Raw genomic sequence first — 24,060 nt, forward strand, 5'->3', positions numbered from 1 at the left:
CTCTCGGTGAACGGCATTGGAAAAAACGCTGTAAAAAATAACCTTGAAAATTTGGGTAGAAGTACAGGACGGACTTGATTATCCGAGGATTCGATTATCCGTGATTCGATTATCCGGGTGCTTCGAAAACAAATTCAAATTTCAACTAGAATGTCTGATTATAGTACTAATTCGATCATTGCAGTCAACAAAACTTTTTTCGGGGGTCTAGGGATGACCTCCTCACAAATTTTGGCCTACCTCAAAAATAGCGCAAAGTGACCAAAAAAACTGAAACTTTAGATCGACCTTCACGGGTTGGAACTAATTTTGAAGAAATTATTCATCTACAGCCAATAAATAATATCCTAAATTATTGTGTTATTTTTAACCACTCCTCGGTCCATGGCAACACTTCTAATTTGAACTAGTTGTTTCAAAAAAATAATTGTTCTTCGGATTATATCTCTGGTACTGTTTGCACTAGAATCGATCAGAGAGATGATTTTTGAAGAATTTGTTCAATGGATCTGTAAAAAAATGCTAGTTTTAACGGCTGCGTTGCCAAATTGCCAATTTTAAACTAAAAGTGCATTTTTCTTGTAATACACATATGGGTTACTGCAGGCCTTTTTTACACATAAATACTTATTTATAGTCGGTTTTTTGGCATTCTTTTGGGATAATGATGACATGCTTTTCAGGATTCTGTTTGGATACTTTCTAGGATTCTGGTCAAAGTTTTCTTAGAATTTCGATGGAATCTTTTTAAAATTTCGATTGAATCATTATCCGTATTTCTATGGTTTTTTCTCTGAATTTTTATATAGGATTCTAGAGAAAAGTTTCTCAAAGGTCTAGTGTAATCCTGCTCAAAATAGCATTCTGAATATGAAGAATATGATTTTTTCAAGATACTGATAGAATCATGTTCCTATTTTCAATGAAATTCTGTGTGAAATTCTGATGAATATCCTTCTCTGAGTTCCAGTGGACTTTGACACAATATTTTTTTTTCATAAAAAGTTTATTTGACACGGCGTTTGCAAAAGCTTTTTTACGCCGGGTTTTTTTTATATAACATGTTACAAAAGTTCTTAAGTCTATCACGTTATAATAAAAGTTCACTTTCTAATGCTAACACTGAGGATAATCAATTGACACAATATTTCTCATCTTCATCAATTATCCCTTTCAACGATTGATTCCTGCTCAGAATTCCAATGGCATCTTTAACCCATTCATGCCAATGTTGTTGATAAATAACCACGTTTTTTAAACGACTATTGCTTTTGGTTTACACAACGTATGTTTACAACGACAAGTAAGCTAATAACTGGGACTAATATCTTTCATTCGAGCCCTAACAGTTATAAATATTATGAGTAGAACAGAAGTTATTACAATTACTCTTATTGGGTTCCGCTGAAACAGTGCTGCCAGGAATAGTTTCTGTTAATGGTAAAAGTCGAATTTTGGAATATTTTCGTAGCCCAGTATATGTAAATATTATTGGAAACTGATAGAATTTTCTAATTTAGACTACCTTCAACTACCTTTTCCATGAAATTGGACTTGATCGGTAGGTAAATATTGAGCAGCTTCTAGCACTACGAAAGAAACACCTATCTTTAGCAAAACAGGTTTTTCGTGTTTATAATGCCAACAGTTCTAAAAAATAGTTTTGGAACCCTATAATCGGTAGAAAAAAGTTGGTCAAGAAATGGTTAACAAGATTCTGATAAAGAGACCAGATAGTCTCTGGAGGTGATTTCAATTCTTGGGTAGCTCTAGTAAAAAATGGATGTTAGGCTATGTAAAGAGGGCGCCAGCAGTACTTCTTGCTGAAGCCGCCGAGAACCCATCATCTACGTTTTCTTCTGTAGTTTTTCGCTGGTGTCAAACATGAGTTAGAGAGTTTTCGAAGACTACTAAACGATGATACAAGGACAAGGATGTTTTTGTGGGGACAACGTGCACTCTTCTAACTAGAATGAGGGTTAAAAGAAACGTAAGCTGAGATATGTGACACCACCACGTACACTAAACTGGTGCCGAGAAACAGACGATCCGCATCTTACTTACTTGCTTTATTTTTTCTAGTATACGAGTAATCGAATCATTTACCCCGGAAAATCTAAGCCCAGGTTAATCGAGTTTGACCTGTATTACAGAAGACACACCTTATTAAAAAGTTTGTCTTAGAATTCTTGCACAAATATCTATAAACAAGTACTACATGCCAATATAAATAATACATGAAAACCAACTAAGAATACAAATCACACCTGAGGAATTCCACGAAGATCCGTCCGAAAATCATTAAAATCGTGACCGACCATCTTAGATTCCGATGAAACTTTGCACCTTTCACCGTCATGGAAGACTAAATATTTTCCACAGGTAATAAGATTATTTTGACTCAAGAGCAACTCTTCAAAAGGGCGTAAACGTTTCTACATGTATTTGAAATTTGAAACTTTTTGTTCGATTACTATATTTTATACAGCGAAACTATCTAAGAACGAGTTACAGGGAATGAATACTTCTGTCTGAAAAAATATACACTGAAAAAAATGTTGTCATTTTTCAAAAAAACAAAAAATTATGATAAAAATTTAAATTGCGAAAAAAACCCATTTTTTAAATTTTTTTATATTTTGTTACCAAAAACCTAAAGAGAAAAGAAACATTTTGAATGTCATTGCATGATGGAGAAAAAATTGGTATAAATTTTTTTCTAACTATAACTTCGTACATGTTTTTAAATTTCATACTAATTGACATATACAATTGTAATTTTATTACAGAATATAATTCTAAGCACCATATAAAATCAAAATGCTTTTTAGTAAAAATCTTCCAAAATGCGATAGATTTCGAGATATTTGAAATTTTGCTCCTTCAAAAACAATTAATTCGTGTAATTATGCTCTTTTTAAAAGTTATTCGCGTTACCCCATCATAAAATGTCAAAAAATTTCTCGTTTTAAAGACGTAAAAGCAACTTTTTTAGTGTATTTGGATCATGGAGAAGCTTTCAATAAAAAAGTTTTCCTAACAACAACTTTTGACATATTTTTATAATTCTTACTATTTGCAGTCAAAAATACAATTTTCCTTTTGAGTATGATTCTAAACGCCATTTTAAATCGAATTTCTCTTAACAAAAAATTTCTAAAATGTAGTAGTTCTCGAGATATTTCAACTTTTGTTTTAACAACACAATTATTTTGTTTTATTACGACCTTTTCATAAATTAGTCGCGTTTCTCCATCAACAATAATAGGTTTTTCAAAAGGCCCGTAAACTTTCCTGCAACTTTCTCTTTGACATCTAGGCGATATTGTGAAACATTTGAAAGTTACATGAAAACAACCAAAATATGATTCAACTATACAGTTTAATCATCAGACCCTATGGTTGAAATATATTTTGGTTGCTTTCATGTAACTTTCAAATGGTTTACAATATCGCCTTCATGTCGAAAAGAAAGTTGCAGGAAAGTTTACGGGCCTTTTGAAAAACCTATTATTTTTGATGGAGAAATGCGACTAACTTATGAAAAGGTCGTAATAAAACAAAATAATTGTGTTGTTAAAACAAAAGTTAAAATATCTCGAGAACTGCTACATTTTAGAAAATTTTTGTTAGGAGCATTTCGATTTAGAATGGCGTTTAGAATCATATTCAAAAAGAAAATTGCATTTTTGACTGCAAATAGTAAGAATTATAAAAATATGTCAAAAGTTGTTGTTAGGAAAACATTTTTATTGAAAGCTTCTCCATGATCCAAATACACTAAAAAAGTTGCTTTTACGTCTTTAAAACGATTAACATTAAATTTTTCACATTTTATGACTTTTAAAAAGAGCATAATTACACGAATTAATTGTTTTGAAGGAGCAAAATTTCAAATATCTCGAAAACTATCGCATTTTGGAAGATTTTTGTTAAATGCATTTTGATTTTAAATGGTGCTTAGAATTATATTCTGTAATAAAATTACAATTTTGTATGTCAATTAGTATGAAATTTAAAAACATGTACGAAGTTATTGTTAGAAAAACTTTTTACCGATTTTTTCTCCATCATGCAATCACATTCAAAATGTTTCTTTTCTCTTTAGGTTTCTGGTAACAAAATATAAAAAATAAAAAAAATGGTTATGCAAATTCCCAAATGGGAAAATTTTGGACGATGCCAAATTTTTTGTGCATAAGGGCACATACCTTACATAAAGTACGGTTTTTTTGTTTTAGTGTTTCGGATTCTCCTCGTCAGTAACTAGCACCAACTGGGTGTCTAGTTAGACGATGTATCTAAGCTAGTACCCAAATTAGCACTAGTTAGACACTAAATTCCAAAAAGTCACACGTCTTGTGTGAACACTAAACAACTGGCTTATACCGAGTGATGTCTCGATAGTAAGCACAGAAGTTCTGTTTGCCGACGAAGAATATGAACCGAAACTGTCTTGTGGTTTGAAGACCCAAACGCCTGAAGTTATGCAAATTCCCAAATGGGAAAATTTTGGACGATGCCAAATTTTTTGTGCATAAGGGCACATACCTTACATAAAGTACGGTTTTTTTGTTTTAGTGTTTCGGATTCTCCTCGTCAGTAACTAGCACCAACTGGGTGTCTAGTTAGACGATGTATCTAAGCTAGTACCCAAATTAGCACTAGTTAGACACTAAATTCCAAAAAGTCACACGTCTTGTGTGAACACTAAACAACTGGCTTATACCGAGTGATGTCTCGATAGTAAGCACAGAAGTTCTGTTTGCCGACGAAGAATATGAACCGAAACTGTCTTGTGGTTTGAAGACCCAAACGCCTGAAGTTATGCAAATTCCCAAATGGGAAAATTTTGGACGATGCCAAATAAAAAAAATGGGTTTTTTCGCCATTTAAATTTTTTTTTGAAAAATAACACAACATTTTTTTCAGTGTATATTTTTGACAGACAGAAGTATTCATTCCCTGTAACTTGTTCTCAGAGAGTTTTGCTGTATAAAATACAGTAATCGAACAAAAAATTTTTGAAATTCATACACGTAGAAACGTTTACGCCCTTTTGAAAAATTGCTCTTGTATCAAAATATTCCAATTGCCAGAAAATATCATGGAGATTCATACAGTGAACACACTTGCAAAGTTTTGTTCGAATCGACGATGGTCATATTTTGCGGTCGGCCGGTTTCTCATGGAATCCCTCACCTCGAAATTCTGAAAAATCGAGTAGGACAAAAATAGGTACATTTACATTTTCCATAATAGCAAAATTTACCCTGATCATTTTATTTCCAATTTCTTCGCAAATAAAGCTTAAATTCATAAAATAACACAAAAAAGTTTGATTCGATTATCCGGGTGATTCGATTACCCGGGGTAAGATTTTTTTGAAAACCCCGGATAATCGAGTCCTCCCTGTAGTTTAGAGTGTATTGTATAGACTGTCAGTTTTTCAAAAATTGGAAAAAATGGCGCCACCCGACAAGCAACGTCGCGAATTGATTTTGCGGAAGCACCTGATAAATCGGAGAACTCGGAATCGTACAGTCAACGGTGAGACGTGCGATTAAACGTTACTACCAAACGCTGAGCATCGAACGGAAGGAAAAAAGCGGTCAGAATGAATGTTCCATTAGGGATCAGGATCACAAGCGCGCAGGTGGGAGCGTTTAAGCGGAATCCCATATGCTTCGGTCAGAGATGCAGCCAAAAAATTACATCTGCCCAAGTCTTTCGTTCAGAGAGCCAAGAACTGGGAGGATCTGCGTACGTATAAAATCGTAACAAAAGGCATAATACGGTGGGAAAGTCAGGGGCTGACGAAGTCTCATTGTATCATCTTGGATGATGTCAAGGCGGATTTCCGGCAACTTCCAGGGCATGTTTGATGTTCAGGAGGAAGTAAGGAAGCAGAAACCTTCTAAGTTTGTCAATAAATACATGATTTGGCAAGCGATTTGATCATGTGGCAAACGGAGTGCGCTGTTCGTTACTAACGGGACGGTAAACGGGCAGATCTATCTCAAGAAGTGTTTACAGAAGGGTCTGCTTCCTCTGTTAAAGTAACACGAAAGACCTACGACCTTCTGGCCGGATCTAGCTTCGGGGATCACTTTAATATCCAGCGACATGTACACCCCAATGCACTGGAACTAAGGCCCAGCGAGAAAAACTGGGCAATTATGAAGCAGACACTACGAAAGCACCCCAACGAGATCAAATCTGAGTAAGACATGAAGAAAAAGTGGGTTTCCGTACAGAATAAGCTACAGCCAGATGTTGTACAGAACCTAATGAGTGGAATTAAGCGTATGGTGCGAGGTTATGGTATTGAAGTTGAATGAAATGAATATGCCTAGAGCTTACTAGCGTGCTATATTTTCTGAAAATTTGATAAGGATCGATCCACTCGGTAATTTTTCACAGCTTTTTTCCGTGATGCAATTTGATGTGGGACACCCTTTAAAACGAAACGCAAAAATTCAGCAAATCTACTCTGGATGTATGGATGAAACTGTGGGGTGTGATGTTAGCACAGGCTCTGACATTAGCTGCAAATTATCTTATCTATGGATACTGATAATAATAACTACCACTGTAAGATGTGCCAATAGGGCAATCATACACATTCCATCAGCTATCAAAACATGCAACACGTGCTAATAATCTACTTGACGAGTTGTTATAAAAAGATGCGTCAGAAATTCTACATTCACTAAGAATAGCGTATTTAATTGAATGGCACTGGCTCGTCGTTAAGATTCGTCAATAAGAAAAATTGATTTGGTAAGGAATTTGTACCTGTACTACTTCGTTTTGAACAACATCCATGGTATAAATGAAATATTTCGAAAAACAAATCTTACGCTTTATAACAACCTGTGCCAAAGAGTATGTTTTGGCCCAATCACGTCTGCTGCCACTACTCTTAATTGCAATTATCTAGACTGCGACGTATCGAACAAATTTCAGTTCAGCGAAAAGTGAAAACGTATGAAAGCATAATAATTGTTGGCAGGAATTGCATACAGATTACGGTAAAATATACTAAACAATTATCCTGCGGAGCTCCTTGATGTTTTAAGGATTTTAATGCAGTTTATGTTTTGTATGTAGTTTAGGTATTAAAAGACACATGAATTTCTATTTGCCCTGTATGAAAAATCTTTTGTTGCGACTCCTTTCTTTTTAACAAATTTAACAAAGACTTATTTTCCTTTTCAAAGCTGTCGAATAATTGAATCATGAATTTTATTGTGTAATGAAATAATATAAAATAAAACAAAAACCTAATGCGCAGGAAAAAATAATGATGGATGGCTAATATTTATTTTAACCTTTCTCCGAATTGTTGATTTAAGCTTACAACAATAAAAAGTAGTTTTTTAGGTCGGTAGGGTTTTCAGGGTGGACAAATAGATTTTTAAATCTCATACGCAGTAACCAAAAAACGAAAATCATGTTTTCGGTCTTTCTCACCACGTTTCTTGATAAATTGAAGATTCGATAAACATAATGTAACTAAAAATGTCAAATGTGAACTAAACAAATTCGATCTGCCCACACTCGAGCACCTCAATACCCAGAGCTCCCAAAAATTGATGTATCGCCGCAGGCGTAACTCTTCCTCCCCGGGTAACTATGACTTGAACAGCCTCGCTGCCGATGCACGCTCGTCCAAGATCAAGGTCAGCCGGCATTTTTCTCGTTCAAATATTAAATTAATTGGTCAAACTCGTTTTCTGCTTCTACCGCCAAGATTTTCATACGGATCAATCCATACTTAGTCCCCCGTCTCTCCCTCTCGATTATATTGAGGAATCGTCCGATCGTATACAACACAAAAATCCATCGCGAATTAGAATTTTATGTTTTTTTTCTCTATCAGTTTCCTGAAACCGGCGACAACTTGTCGGGTGAAGGTCAGTTGAATGAAGCCAACGGAGCGACGACGGGGCGTTTCATCTCGACATAAATCAATTGAAAGACTGAACAAAAAAAATTAGCGGAGCCTCTCCGGGGAAGGTGTGACTGATTAAAACCCCCCAACTCGAGTCTGGCTGGCGGGTAGTGTAGTGTAGAGGATAACCATAGTGACGCAGAATCGCGGCGGAAGTCTGCTTGCCATTTTATTACCTTGAATCTCATCTGAAGGACGTTCCAAAGATGCTAAGTGGTTACCATTTTGGGCCAACATATTCGTCTACTTTGGAACAATATTTGCAATTTCGGTTTTTACCAATTCGTAGCACCAATTATGGTAGACGCCACGGGTCGTGTAAATAAATTTGTGTACATATATGACGTGAGCGGCGCTTCTGTTTTGAATGACACCATGAATTATTCCGTATGTATCAACAAATCTCGAAGCGCGACAATTTATTCAAACGACGCTAATTAAAGTCGACGCCACGCGCACTCGCTGTGCTTTATTTTTACATCATTGTTGGTCCTATACTCCTATTAGAGATAAAGGGAAGGTCACAGATTATATTACGCTAAATTACACTACCAGAGACCCGCTCAATATCAAGGCCGGGGACACTCACTGACCTGTTCGAATGTTGGAATTCCTCGGATAGATTGCCAGTCGTCCGATGGTTAGGCTGCTTCTCACGCTGCGCATTTCGATCTGTCTTCCTTGAGCCTGTTAGTGTTTATTGATTCGTCACAAGATTAAACTTAAATTTGCTCACACTCACTAAATTTCTCTTCCAAATTTGTATACTTATATTCCAAACCGATGACTATCTCTTCAAATGCACTATTGATTTTCTGTAATATAAGGAAAAAGAAAAATCATTGAAATATTACAAAGGAACAAAAACAAATTCGCAAAATACGGCCTATTTTATTGCGATATCTCAAATAAAAAAGTATCACCTTTCTAGTTGTCTATTTAGTACCGTATTTTTTTATGTTATATCACATGTGTTCGATGCAACTACGTATATGAGAAAAAAACTCGTCTCGTTGTGTTTCTGTCAGTCGAAGGAAACTTCGACCTGATGGCAAACTAACATCTTTTAGTTAGATGACTGTGTTTTCGCAATATTAAGCCGTTGATCGATTTTTTCTAGCCACGGCCACAGGGGAACTAACTTTCAATTTCACGCCTTAAATTTTGTTTAGTGCGCTCAGCTCACTTTTGCTTTCGTAGACTCAATTTGCCATTCGTTTGCGAGACGCGTACAATGAACCACTTTTGTTTTTTGTTCTATTTTTTGCGCTTCCAACAAACTGGCTAGGATTGGATGAATGAAACGTGTGCAGGAGTGTACAAAACCGAGCTTGATTCGCGCCGCGAGACTGTGAATTTTCAAAGACCGTCCGTCTTGCTTGACGGTTGAATCGCGTTTACGAACGACCGACTAAAGTTCGGAGCTAGCAAACAGACTGCATCACTAGGGGCTATCTCGTAATGTACTGACGCTTATCCGAGGAGATGGGAAGTAAGGGAGGGTTTTTTGTTTTGCTAATTTGTGTGGTTTTTATTTGTACATATAAAAAAACAAGTACTTATCAGTTAGTCTACTTTTTGACTTATTCCTGTTAAGATTGGGGTCACATCGAATTTAGATATAGATGTTTTGTCGCAATTTCGTCAGTCTGTAGCTTTCAAACCAATCAGTTGTGTAATGCTTTAATGTTAAAGTTGGATATTAAAATACATCTTAAGAATCGATTAACTAATTTTTCAGGGGGATCTGAACTTGACGAGATCCTTCCAAGCCTAACAATTGATATGCATTAGCCCGTATAGGACACAATATTCTTCCACAAGCAGGCGTCGATTATTAACCAAGCAGTCACAAACGTTGAACACACAAAAAAATCGGACATACGAACAATGCGGCCATTTTTAACATAAAAATGTTTAAAATAAAATTTCGAGTCAATTTGTAATATTTTTGAGTGGTCCAACTGAGACTGTAGGCTCCCTGTCGGAATCCACCGCTACAATTGCAGACGAGACGGGAAATGTCATCCACTAAAACACTGTTTCAGGTCAATTGCAGCAGGCCGTGATTTTGAATGTGATATTCATTGTACGGTTCAGATATGTACGATTCGATCGTGTGTATCATCGCGAAGGGGTCGAGCATTTGTACGTTAACCTGTTCGATCGCTTGTGCGTTTGCATGTCGCGTGTGCTTACGTGTATGCAATTGAAGACATGGGCCTAGACTGCTGGTACCAAGTATAGAGACTTCCGGAAGTAACCGATTCATTATCGTGCGAGCGCGGAAGTTTTTAGGTTCACGCTTGATACCGCGTTTGAAAATTTATAAGCTTTGAGACGTTCACCGTATCATCGGGATGTTGCCATATTTGCGAAATCGCGGGTGCAGGTTGCGTGGATGGTCACGAAGTGCTCAAGCATTTGTATGTTAACGTGTTAATCGCGTGTATGTGATTTCGTTTTTATAAATTCGATATTATAATCTTGTGGCCATTCGCATATTCGCGTGTATTCTTGAATGATCGCGCGCGGCCCCTGAATCTGATGCTTAATTTGTAATGTATTGTACAGATGCTAGAAGCAGCGATGCCAACCTTCCAGTTTAAACTGGATTCTTCCAGTTTTTTTACAACATCCAGTCAAACAATCAGACAAATCTTCCAGTTTTTTGAAATTTGATCCAGTTTTATCCAGTTTTTTGAAATATTCATTATAGTTTTTTTTTTCTCACAACTTGTAACTTGATTAATAGTATTTTCAAGCAAGCGATGGGATGATGCTGAGTGCCTCAGAATAAGATTTTAATCCACCATAACCTGAACTCTTTTTGTACCACTTGTGAGTAAAACGGTTCGGGAATGTACATTTTGATTCGATTTCAAATAAATTTTACTCAAACATAATGCTGGTAGTACAATGTGTCAAATATTTTGATGAACATTTGTTGAATTCTCAACTAGTTGCTATAGTGGTATCGTAAGAAAGGTTAAAGTGCATCCTCAAGTTTATCAAATTGTCTTAAATTGAAACATTCAAAACAGTAAAATTCGACTGTAATTACAGTCGTGATTCGCTGGTTGGACACTCTTTAACTGGCATCTGAACGCCAAAATCTCATGTCAAATTTACTTTGACAATCTATCTATCAATATTTTACACTGCTAATGTCTTCTTTGGAGAGTTTTTGACATTTGTCAGTTGGTCCAACTAGCGAATCAAATTCGTCAGTTGGGTAAAGGCCATGGCCCAACAAGCGAATCACGACTGTATTACAATTACAAACAAATTCGAATGCTTTAAAATTTTTTTTTAATTTGGACAACAATATAAAAAACTGACTTAAATTTTCAGTATAAGGTATGGAACATACGTGTTTACTTAAAATTACGTTCATTGAGTCGTTGACTTAAGCATTACAAGGGTAAAGTAGGTTTTTTTCGAGCATCCAGTTTTTCCAGTTTTTTTTCAAGAAAGTTTCCAGTTAAAAAAAAATTTGGCGGCGCTCGTCAGAAGACAGTTCCCCCATATTCCTAGATTCCCTGATCATTTTGCCACGGAATGTATTGTCTAGTAAATATGAGCGTAATTTTTTAATGGTCCAACTGAAGGCATGACTCTAGGCTGCTAGGACCGAGGTTAGAGGCATCTGGACGTGACCGGTTCATGATCGCGCGAGTGGTGGGTTAATGCTTGAGACCGCGTTTGTAAGTTTATAGGTGCTACAACGTTCACTTAATTGCCGAGGTGTTTTAATATTGGCGAAATCGCGGGCGTAAGTATGTGTAGATGATTGCAATTGCATACTCGCGTTTATGACTAGGTTTTTGTAATCGCGAAAGCCACAAGCGTTTACACGTATATGAGCGAATATACAATAAATTGTGATAGGGAGTGTTAGTATGCATCTAATTTAGGATATAATAATAAAAGGAATCATAACATGTCAAACAAAGCAAAAAAATACAAAGAGATTGATTAGAAGTGCATAAATTGAACGATGGTATTTTGGTATACTTGAGTAGACAAATGAAGTAGAAGAGAAGAACACATGTAACATGCAATCAAATTACTTTAATTCGACTTAATGCAGCAAATAATGCATATTTACCATTAACGACAATAGCATTCTGTTAGTTTCATCATGCTAGGCTAACCGGGAATGAATGATTCACGTGCGTTAGTAAATAATTGTACCTTAATTTATCCAATCCGACCTTCCCGAATGAATAGAATCGAATGCACAAATTGAACACCGAAAGCATTACCCTCTATTCTATCATATACGCCAGTTCTGCATCCATTCCCTACCCAACTGTCTCAAATACTCAAACGAACACATAAACAGATAGACATACGACTAGCACATAACAATTGGACACTAGTACTAAAAACTACAAAAGTAATAGGTTTCTACAAATGTATTTATCAAATTATTTTAATTGTTAAATGAAATTAAATTCACGCAAAATGCTTGATGGTGTTTGCAATACCGTTAAACCCCTTAACCTAGGAGAGGGATTATTATTATAGCGAAATTAGACGGAAAATAACCAAATGAAGTGTATATGACCAAATTATACAGAAAACACTGGAAAGATGCTCTTTTTAAAACTGTAAATATTCAATTTACGTTCTCTCTTTTCTTCTGCCATGGAATTTGTTCGTTGGACGTTTTCTGTCTGTACACTCGTTGAGTGCTTACAAGAGGGTGTATTCTTGGGTGTGCATGGGAATCGTGGCGGAGTGTGAGCGACGAGAGTGAGTGATGAGCGGGCTCTGTATGTTTTTGTTTCTCGGTGCACACTGAGAAACAGAAATATGCAGAGTTTTGCATTTTTTCCTATTTCCGTCTCTTTTATTCTGCTGTGATTTTAATCCATTCTCGGGAGTGTACCTCTGATGAATATTCGGCGAATGTATGGACCGAGCAGAGGAATTATGGTTAAAACCGACACCGTAAGCTTAACGATTTTTCTGGGTTACCACAAAACTAATAAAATTATAGTTTCTGCGCAGAATTCTTCTTCAGAATATTTCTAGTAAGGCCTAATTTTTACAGTGCTTCAAAAATTTAATCTCAATAAAAATTATTGATTGCAAAACTTGGAAAACAAATGGACTTTTTTCAGACACTGCGGGTAAAACCGACAACCCCTTTAATTTCTTTTCTCTTCACTTTTTCATTAAAAATGTAATATGTGCGTCTGTAATAAAGTGCATGTATGTGCACATAAGTATGTGTGATGTAAATATGTGTTTTTTGTTACTTCATCATGTAGTAGAGGGAATAGAGTTCGAAAACGTAGTGTTATAAACAAGAGTATTTATGCTATAGGATTATTTCTGGGTATGGATATTGCCAAGTATTCTTTCCGCACAGCACTGTAACCTTCTGTGCCATTTTATATCGTAAGAGAAGATTTGCTAGCGTCCTTCCTTCTGATGATAGGATTCATTCACTTATAAGTGACACACACACACTTCGCAGTAAAGCTACATGGTTCAAACTTTTGTTTTTTTTCGGGACTCTGATCATCAACGATATACCGGGGTATACAAAAGATCATTGTATCACTATGATTAAGTTCATCTGGGACAAACCAAGAGAATACTAGAAATTCGGTTTTATGAGATTTTTGCAGAAATAGCAAAAGCCTTGATAGAATATGATAAGTAAAAATTCTAAATTTTCTTTTAAAAGTGACTTAAGAAAGAAACACAATAAAAGCATAGTTTGATAATAGTGTCATTGAAGTGTCACAAAGATCCCCCGCCTTTTGTAATGAATCATAAATAAACATAACCATCTTAGCAGCGTGTCGGTTTAACCCCAACAGCGAACATTTTTTCCAAAAAACAATAAAAAAACATTGAATAGCTCAAACTCGTCTTCAATGCACCCAGTTGATCTTGGAAGAAGCCAATAATAATGAGTACAAATAAAAGCTATGATTTGAAAAGCTTTTGTTCGATTAAAACCTTAAAATCCACTAACAAAATCTTACATCCAGACGAGTATGAACGCTGCTGTCGTATGTTTTGTTTATTTTTATGACATTCGACGAACCAATGTAAATCCAATTTGTCTTTAAATGCTCTACATAATCGTACTAATGATAAACTGCCATTATAAAACTAATAAAAATTTGATTTCTAGGGAAAGTTGTGGGGTGTCGGTTTTACCCACAAATCCCCTATGCCCAATGCGTGCGGTTTGCAGCGCGGCAGACGAGGGGTGATTTGAGGGATATGCTGCCGAAGATTAGATGTCGTTCTCTGTGTATTATTGGTAACATAGAAAACATATTGTAATTTATATAGGGGAGCCCGGGGCTATTCGGACCTACTTAAGCAAATCGCCCTTTTAGGTGGATAGATGTGAAAAAAGTTACCGATCAAAAGTCCTAATTGTTAGTTTGAAACCTCAGCTACATTTTGGTGCCATAGAATGTTCATAGGCGCCACTTAATGGCAGCCCAAGGCGACGATTTGCAAACCTCTACGTTTTTTCAGCCTTTTACAATTTAGGGGTAATTCGGACCTCCCAACGGGGCAATTCAGACCGTCATTTTTCGTAATTTTTGTTACAATGGAATTATGTTCACCTATGAATTAGTTACAAGAGACACTCCTTAAGAAGCAAAAAAAAAAAATAAACTGATTTACAAAAACTTAATCTGGTATGTTACAGCTGTCGATTGGCGACCCATGTATTTTCTTTGGTGTGGCGTGTGCAATGGTGTGCGTAGCCGCAAGCCGTTGAACGGTGGTTAACGGAATAGGGGGTCCGAATAGCCCCTTACGCTCATATCGCACAAAAGTGGTGAGCGTCTCGAAAATATCTCAAACAAAAATCATACCAGAAAATAGGAGCCTCAGGCTTTCCAAAACACTTATCTTTTATTTTTTCACTTTTATTTGTTGTTTTAATCGCAGTTTTTCCATTATAATGATTTTTGTTTCGAGAATGGCAAAACAACGAAACACGTTGTGTAAACGACCCAATGGGTCACGCGCCTCATCGAGACGACCAGAACTAAAAAACCCATCAACTTAACGATCATGACAGGAGACCCACCGTGTACTCGATCGCGCTGGTATGAAACGACAACCAGTAGAAGAAAGCCAATCCGCGTGTGCTGAAGATTATATTCTAAAAAGTTTACTCGATTTATAAAATATAAAGATTTATTTGAAATTGTATTTAAAACACAATTTATACGCTGCAATTTGCAAGTCGCGTTAAATGTATTAACTCGTTAAGCAGTTGTGATCATTATCGGTAATAGAAATTCACATTTAACAATCTGTAACTAATTCGAGGTTAGTTTCCCACTAAACTGCTTTTGTATAACTCCATAAAATTAGCAAAATTTCATATTGTAGCTAACGGAACCTAATTCACGCACTTCACAGTCACGATTAGGTCACTAGTGACGCTGCTGAAGGTAATATCATTGAAACTTAATACTAAAAATACTAGGATTAATGCAATATAATATCGCAGAATTGACACGAAGTCACAAATACGTTGCGAACGCAAATATAGGAGGAATAGAAGAGGAATAAATACTAAACGTAAGTTATGCGTACTGAATTGTATATAGCATATGCTTATAACATATCATTGTCATCCTAGGAAGTTTTTATTATTCATTGTGAATAAATAATTATTCGGAAATTATTTGATCCTCTCATTGCGAAGCAACACGTTGTGTATTTTTTCTACAAAGAACAAAGAATCAACTGTTCCGTAGAAAGTACCAAAACCCAGAAAATTATTTTCCCGATTTTTTTTTCTTCTACTTTCTCAATAAACAATTCGTTACATTTAGATCATGTGTACTTAAATACTTGTTATAAGTTTGCTATTCACAGTATTTTTTTTATATTTACGCATTGTGCTTAAATTTAAACGCATTAAAAAAGATGGAAAGATCTACGGGTGATGATTATATGTAAAAAGAAAGCTTTCGATTCCTATTTGATAGAAAAAATATTTTAATTGGTTTTGAACAAATTTTTGCATTTAAAACCGCTTGCTCCGCATGAGGCAATCGTGGCGCAATTGCTAATTCCGGTTCCTATAGATGCCAAACCCATTGATTACTTTTGGAGCATGCAACTCTAGGTACATTTGGCCACTATAGCTGCAAAGGAGCTCAAAAATCAAGGAAAACTCACTATTTCAGTTGTTTTTTAGCAAAATTTCTATAATAAAACTTGTGTTACCTTGCGAGTTTAGTGCGAACTACAAAGCAAAAAATAATTAACGGCGGTTGGTATTTTAATCAAGCGTTTAGCTTACTACTGCAACTAGTAGTACACCGCGGCTATTGGAGCACCCACCCTATTGTTTGTTAAATATTCAACAATTGTCGATTTTCGATATTTGCGGCATCGCGCCGCGGAAATATCCCAAAGACATGTAATATTACCTGAAGATCTAGAAACATAAAAGGAGCTCCATTAGGTTAAATACCTAATAGGACATCTCAAATCTCTATCGCTTTGCGTGCCACTGACGGTTAATGATTGAGCACAAAGCTTTGGCTGCCTAGAGCTAAAAACTATTTTTTTTCGATTTCTTGGTACAATGGCAAGCGACGTAGGATTTTGTGAAATGGTACACTTGTTCATGAAAAAGCGCTGTAAAAGTCATTCAAAAATCGACGCAAATTTAAAAAAAACTATGTGATAAAAATATATAATCCTACGTACGTCGCTGCAGATAGCAATTCTGGATACACTGTGCAAATTTCAAAACGATCCAAAAAGAGTTGTTTGACTTACATTTCCGACCAGCTAAAAAGTGGTTTCGAAAAAAAATCGTGTTTAAAGTTTCCAGTACGCTCGGTGTATACATAAGAGGCGCTTCGGCGACATATCATTTTCAAAACTATTTAAGCACATTTTCAACCATTGAAATTTTTTTCGATTTTTTGGAAATTCTAGTAATGTAACCCCTTAATAACTCGATATTTTCACCAACAGAGTACTTAGCATAGATCAATATCCACGTTTTCTAGCTTAATACTACTTCATTGATTGCATAGTTTCGATTTAATAAAAACTGTTGCATACGGACAGTTTTTAGAAGAAATGAAACATTTTTTTGGTAATGGCTTTCGAATTTCATTTTTGAAGGCGAAAATCCCATTAGCCGAAACTTTACTCCCATGTAATTTAAACATCAATGTCACCAGAGTTAAAAATAATCGAAGCTCTTTGTTGACGGCTGAAAATGAACCTGTTGCGACTCGCGGGGAATAGAAAAAATATTCATTCAACTATCCATCTTATTCATTCAGTTGAATATCGCACAATATATTCATTACACTAATTATCTAGAAAAATGTTTTCAAATGTCGATAAAGCATATGAAACAACAATCATCGTCGCTTACATTGTGCCAGGGCCTATTTTGATGCGTTTGATTCGTCGTTGCACGGTCGCTTCGTGTAATAATCGGAGCCGAATGAAAATCTGCATGGATGAATGGGCGGTTTGTTCGTTTGACATTTTCAGCTGCGTCACTGAATATTGAAAATGAATGAAGCTGAATATGGTCATTTTTCATTCAATGAATTTGAATATTTTTAGCTCTGAATGTCACAAATGACGTTTCAAGGTCGCAGAGATGTTTGTTTTCGTCGTTTAAAGTTAAATTGAAAAGCCGAAACATGTATCTTCAAAATTAAAAAAAAACAAGATCCATTCAGTAGATCTTTCGCAAATTATTCCCAAAAAACACCTCAATTTCGATGGTACATGATGCAACAAACATCGAAGAATGTTATAAAAAATCTTTAAAATGATAGTTCGAATATGTTTTTCCTATTTTAGCCAACTTTTTGCTCCAGCTATTCCATAGTGTGCTGGAAAGAATGAATCAACCCCTATGTTTGAGAAAACCGGTCAGACGAGTGGATAACAAGTTTCATTCCGAGGGCTATTTGGCATACATATTCAAAGAGTTGCTCATGTTTAAAAGAAGGAGTCAATAAACCGAGCATACGTGTTGATCACAGGTCATGCCCTTATTGATTCATCTGCTACATAAATTGCCATCCACGGGTCAATCGGAACATTGAGCATTGAACGAACGTTCCTGCCCTTAGTACACATGCTCCTTCCAGATAAATCAGAATTTAACTACAAAAAAGCTCTAGAACTGATAAAAACCATAGCAGCCAACGACAATATTATAATTAATCCGTCGATTGTAATGACAGGTTTTGAAACCGCTGAGATTAACGCTATAGAAAAGATTGTTCCCAATTCTGTGCGATATGGTTGCTTTTTCCACCTAACGAAAAATTGGTGGAAACGGATCCAAAAATTGGGATTATCTGGAATTTATTTGAAAAGCGTGCAAATGCAGATCTCTTTCAGACAAACCCGGGCCTTGGACTTTTTGAAGCCTCAAGATGTGCCTGAAGGCTTGGGTATTGTCCGTGCTTCAGCTCCGGAATAAATGTCCCCGTACTTCGATTACATGAAAAAATACGTTTTGGGGAAGCAAAGGGTTGGAAAACACTGCGCACAGGCACAGGCAAGATTTTCCCCTGAATTATGGACCATGTGATACAACACCCTCAATGACATACCCAGAACCTCAAACGCAATAGAAGGGTATCACAACAAATGAAATGCACTCTTAAAAGGTACCAGTGATATTAAACTTTATGCGGTTGTGAAAGCATTCAAAGAGGAAGAGCGGTCCACGTCGGCGGAATATATGCGATATCTGCAAGGAGATATGATAAACCGGCGTCGCTGTAAAAAAAACAGGCAGGAGAGACAAAAAATTAAAATAAGTTCTAATTGCCGACTAGGAAAATGGTACAACATTAAAATATACCATTTTTTTATCAATAGCTCTTGTATTACAAAACCAAATCTGAATATCTATACTAATAAATAAGTCATCTTCAGTTAAAATACCTCAATTTCTGAGAAATGGCTTTTTTGGGGTATGAACTTCTGGGTATTTGTTCATTCTGGGTAACGGTTTTCTGGGCAAAAATACTTTCTGGGAAAAGGTTTTCTGGTGATTGGTACTTTCGACGGAATGGTTTTCTGGAGAATGGTTCTTTCTGGGGAAAAAACTTCGGTGTTTTAGTTTCTGGGGAATGGTTTTCGGGGGAAAGTCGTGCAACCTAAATTAATTGAGCTAGCACCAACCTAAATCCTGGAGACAAGTTATTTACAGGTATGTATATAAATACATGGAAATAACTTTTTTCTGTAAAACAGTGGGAGTTAAGGTGGTTAACACACACACTAACACACATACTAACACACACAAGACGCCTTGAGACTTCTAATGTTTATAAGTTTGCTTTTTAGACGCAGATTAAAGGCATGGACCGAGCTGCTAGAGCCAAAGGTAGGAGCGTCCACGCGTAACCACTTCATAATAGCGCAGTAACGGGCGTTTGCATATTCGAAAGTGCTATCATATTGACTTGATCACTGAATCATTTTTATGTGTGTGAGATTATGGGCCATGGTGTGTACGGATGATCCCGATAGCATGTACGAATGTGTGACCAGATTTATATTATCGCGAGAGACACAAGCGTTTCTGTTCACATATTTGATTGCTACTAGCTAGCGTGCGAAAAAGTTAGCGTGTTTAAATTCGTTTATATTGTCACCATTCTACGAGCAAAGTTTGAATATTTTTTTCAAAAAGACACATCTACAATGAGTGACTCTTATTGTTAACTTTCTCTTCTGTTAATAATTCGGTCAATCTAACATTTATTCCTATACTATTTGTATAAAATGCTAGTCAAAACCACCGTCTTTGGATCTGCACTGTAGAATATGTGAAAAGGGTTGTATACCATTCTCCCGAAAGCCATTTCCCAGAAAGCCATTCCCTAGAATTCCCTTCCCCAGAATGTTCCATTCCCCAGACAGACATTTCCCAGAATGTACCAATCCCTAGAAAACCATTATCCAGAATGCCCCATTGCCCAGAAAAGTTAATGTTTCTATTCATTATTTGTGGTTATGTCAAATATTTGCGCATACTTAAATCAAGAAACTTGTGCTGCTGAGGATGTGCCGTCGAAAACGGTGGTCTATTATCCTCTCGTATAACCGGTTTACTCGAACATAGGACTTGGTTCCTTCTTTCAAACATGAGCAGTTCTTTGAATTTGTACGCCAAGTAACTCTTGCACACAAACTTGTGATCTTTTCGTCTGCCCGGATTATTCAAACATATATGTTGATTCCTTCCTTGGAGCTTTCCTTGAATCCATATTAAAATCGAAATGAATGCATATTTTGACAAATGGTTTCGTGGGTTTTTAGAGCATTTATGTTTCTTTTGTATTGGGAATGTTTCGTACGCAAAAGTACGATCCACCCGATTGCTCGATGTACTTAAACAGGTTGCACTAAATACATTCGATAGTATTTTCATATCTTACGCCAAATGCTACTTATAGCACAGAGTTACAGACATAATACTCGACAACAATTATTGGTCAATGTTAGCGGTCATTTTAAATTGAATATACCACGGTTGATATACCAATTGTTCCTGGGCCTAAGAGTTAACTAATTTGTAAATGAGTGGTTGGAACCGTGTATAAAACGTGTGGCTAGTATTTTGGCCGAAGTGGTACAACGATATTTTTGCGAGAAGCCATCACTGCATCAGTTCCTTGACAAATTTTTCATGAAAAACAGCGATTCCGCCATTTTATTAGTAAAATACCCCCTTAACTAAAACATTCCCTCAAAAACTCAACGCAGGTGTTAGGAATTTTTACATAGAATGTGTATGCAAAGTTTGAAATAAATCGGTCAAGTAGTTTTTGAATGCCAGTTAACACCGCAAATCGTGTTTTTCCAGAGACGTTCCACAAAAAGCTTCATCAGCATGTCGCTAGGAGATATTTTTGCATGAAAAAAAAACAGAATGTTGTTGAAATGATGTAGATTATACAAAAGTTTCGATCAATTCGCTTCACCCATCTTTCTAAAAAAATTGACAAAAAAACTGATTTTTTACGGTGAAACCCTTACCCTCCCCCCCCCCCCCCTCTCCCAAGTATTTCAACAATTTCGTGCTTGTTCAATTGGTATCTTAGCTGCCCCAAATTATGTGGTGGGTATTTGCATCGTCACCGATTATGATGGGAATCCAGTTTCTTCTACAGTATTATACAACGCTTTTGAAATCACCAGAACGTGATGGATTATTAGGCGGCAAATATACCGAACAATAGACGTATTTATTCTTTATATTCTCAACAGTCATGTTGACCGTGACAGCACAAATACCGCGAGTTATGTAAATAGCACTATTCACAAATATGTAGGAGAATCCGGCGCTATTCGGATCTACTTAAGCAAATTGCCCTTTTAGGAGGATAGACATGAAAGAATTTATCGGTAAAAGGTCCTAAACAATAGTTTGAAACATCAGCTACTTTTTGGTGCCATAAAAGGATTGCTCAGGAAAACAAATTTAGTGTCTGTTTTTTTTAGAGCTAGCGTCAATCCGTCGCTAGCTTAGTTCGTTAACTAAGTTAGTGTCGGATTCTGATGAGACGAAGTCGAAGCGAAAATTCCATAAAAATTTTAGCAATAGGTTTTGTGCTCTACACGCCCAAAGATGGTTTTCAACAACTTTCTCCTTAATGAATACTTAGACCAGACTTGCCCTGAAAATCTCTACCATGGATCGAATGTATCTTTTTTAGAAGGCAACGCTGTTCACGACACAATATTCTTCTGGACAAGGACCAAAAAAGGCCAGGATAGACCACACTTTCAAGTACGGAATTGAAATTTTCATTTTGACGCAAACTAGGACCTTTTAATATAGGGTCATAATATATGACCATAATCAAAGTCCCTATTCATGGACGTTTTAGCATGCACCCAAACGAAATTAGTTGTGTTCTTGTATGTGTTTTTTCGACGTTTGGTAGCGACGCGATGCCATCAGTGTCACATTTTATTTGATTTGGGCCATGATATTAAATAAGAGCAAAATTTTTGAACGTAATCAAAGAAGGCTAGAGTTCCTCAGATACGATAGGTAAGAATTTCAACATAATATCCTCCAAAATTGTAGGAAGACAAATGCATGGCGCCAACGGACGTATTTGTAGACATCTGCGATTAAATCTAACTTTCAGTACCAACAATAAAAGCATCAAACATTCAATATGCCATACAACCGATTTTTTCTAGTTTGCAACTTGTTTTGGGAAGCGAATGAAGCATACAATAATTATAGTTGAATAGCTTCAAAGAGGAAATACGAAACACATTTCTTCTTATCTATGGTAAGAAGCCAAAAGAGCCAAACTCAAAGGCTTCTATGTTCATTATACCGACATGTTTATATTGTATCTGAGCTAGTGAGTATTCTGTAGAATCGGCTATCGTCCGTAGCCCCAGAAACGAATCAAAGAAAAACCGGAATTAGGCATAGTTGTAAAGAATAGAACGTTTCGACTTTCGACAAAAGTCAAAGCAGGTACGCGTATGAAGCAAATACCTGCTGACTTGATTACGAAATAATATTTACCTTTCCATCATCAAAAACAACAGGCAGAAGCAAACCCAGGTATATGCCAGTTTAGATATATGACTAGGTCCCGGAGCGCAAAAGGAAACTGACAAATACAAAAATAAAGAAAAAACAGGTAGTGAGAAGGAACGGGAAACTATACCCTCATTTACGACTTAATGAAAATATTTTTTTTTATTTACTGTGCCGTGTCATCGAAAACAACCTTCCCGTGACTCCATAAGAGCTTCCTAAATCAGGCACGTAGGCTCATGCGAATGCTTTACCGGCAGTTTCCCCAGAATCGTGATCATTACGAAATCCAAGTCACTGCTCCATGAGCAGTGGCAGACATTTTAAGTTTCTGGTTTTCGTTCAGATTAGCAGAACGCAAAAAATATCCAACCAAATTAACTTTTCCTATAGATAGTTCGATGTGATGAAGACTCGTATGTGGGAAAATTACCTTCTATTGCTGCACTTCTTACGGGCTGCTCCTGAATCACTAGTTTCGACACTGATTTTCACAGGAAAAGCACACGCCACTAGAATTTAGAGAAAGCAATCAGTTTTTCCCTGCACAAATAACACTCCGAAGGCGTGAGACGGGAATTTGAAACGCGAAAAAGACGAGGTAGAGGGATCGCAAATACACGACACTCGACTGATGAATACTTTTTCTTCTCTGCCTCCTGAAGGTGGCCTGTTCTCGAGACTGACAGCTGGAATGATGGGAACGCGATGACGTTTGCGACCGAGGGAATGGACGCTATCGTTTTTTGATTAGTGATCAGGGTGGCCAGATGTACTGGGTTCATTGATTGTTAGAGATGCTAATCGATTTTTCAGAAAATTCTTTAAAATTTCTCAAAATTCAAAATTTATTATTTTATTTATTTGTTAGGGTTTTAACTACTTTGGTTATACGCCCCTAGTGCACAATAGTCACGAGAAAAAAACCTTTCAATTAATTCTATAGGTAAAATGAAGTTACATTCATGTGCAATTCATTTTGAAATTTGGATCATGTGGTTTTTTCATGATGTTGATTTACACTCAATGTTCGCATGAATTCCACTTGAAAACCATATTTCCCATACACTCGATTAGATATTGAAATAGCAGCTGGATGCATTTCATGTGTTTTACGATTGAATCAATTCAATAGTTTTCTACATGATATTAACGTGTTTGGTTTTTTAGTGCACCAAATTACATTTAACCACAGATAACAGACGTTTAGGCTAGAACAAAATTTCTTCAAAAACCTGTGTAAACTTTCAAATTGATATACGTTGAAAATTCGTGTTTCACTATTGCCATCTGCGCAACTGTTTTCTACACGTGTTTGACAGCTGCACTCTAACTGCATTGTAGTGATCTGCAAACGTTTTCCAAACATGTTTCAGACGTCTGATTTATTCGGAATTTCAGTAGCGGGTATTTACACACGATTTAAATCGAGCCTAAACGTTTGTTATCTGTGATTTAACCTTGGACAATATTTTAGCTTTTATCGAATTCCTTGTCAAATGGAAGTCAAATACCACTG

The 24,060-nt window shown here is 36.3% G+C and overlaps 1 protein-coding gene across 2 annotated transcripts in view; it reads right to left on the minus strand.

Moving 5' to 3' along the window:
• The window catches only part of LOC131685960 (ATP-dependent Clp protease ATP-binding subunit clpX-like, mitochondrial), a 73,184-nt gene extending 49,953 nt beyond the window's left edge, over positions 1-23,231 (minus strand). Inside the window, exons 1-2 of one of the 2 annotated variants that reach the window (XM_058970001.1) lie at positions 22,975-23,231; positions 8,551-8,772 (exon numbers count right to left, since the gene is read on the minus strand). In XM_058970001.1, the coding sequence (XP_058825984.1) occupies positions 8,551-8,623 (73 nt within the window). In that variant the 5' untranslated portion in view covers positions 8,624-8,772; positions 22,975-23,231. Of the gene's footprint in view, positions 1-8,550; positions 8,773-8,880; positions 9,357-22,974 lie in introns of those variants that run through there. The other variant, XM_058970002.1, reaches the window with a different exon arrangement.
• Positions 23,232-24,060: the final 829 nt, after the last annotated feature.

Source organism: Topomyia yanbarensis, chromosome 2 (assembly GCF_030247195.1).
Source record: "Topomyia yanbarensis strain Yona2022 chromosome 2, ASM3024719v1, whole genome shotgun sequence".
NCBI lineage: Eukaryota > Metazoa > Arthropoda > Insecta > Diptera > Culicidae > Topomyia > Topomyia yanbarensis.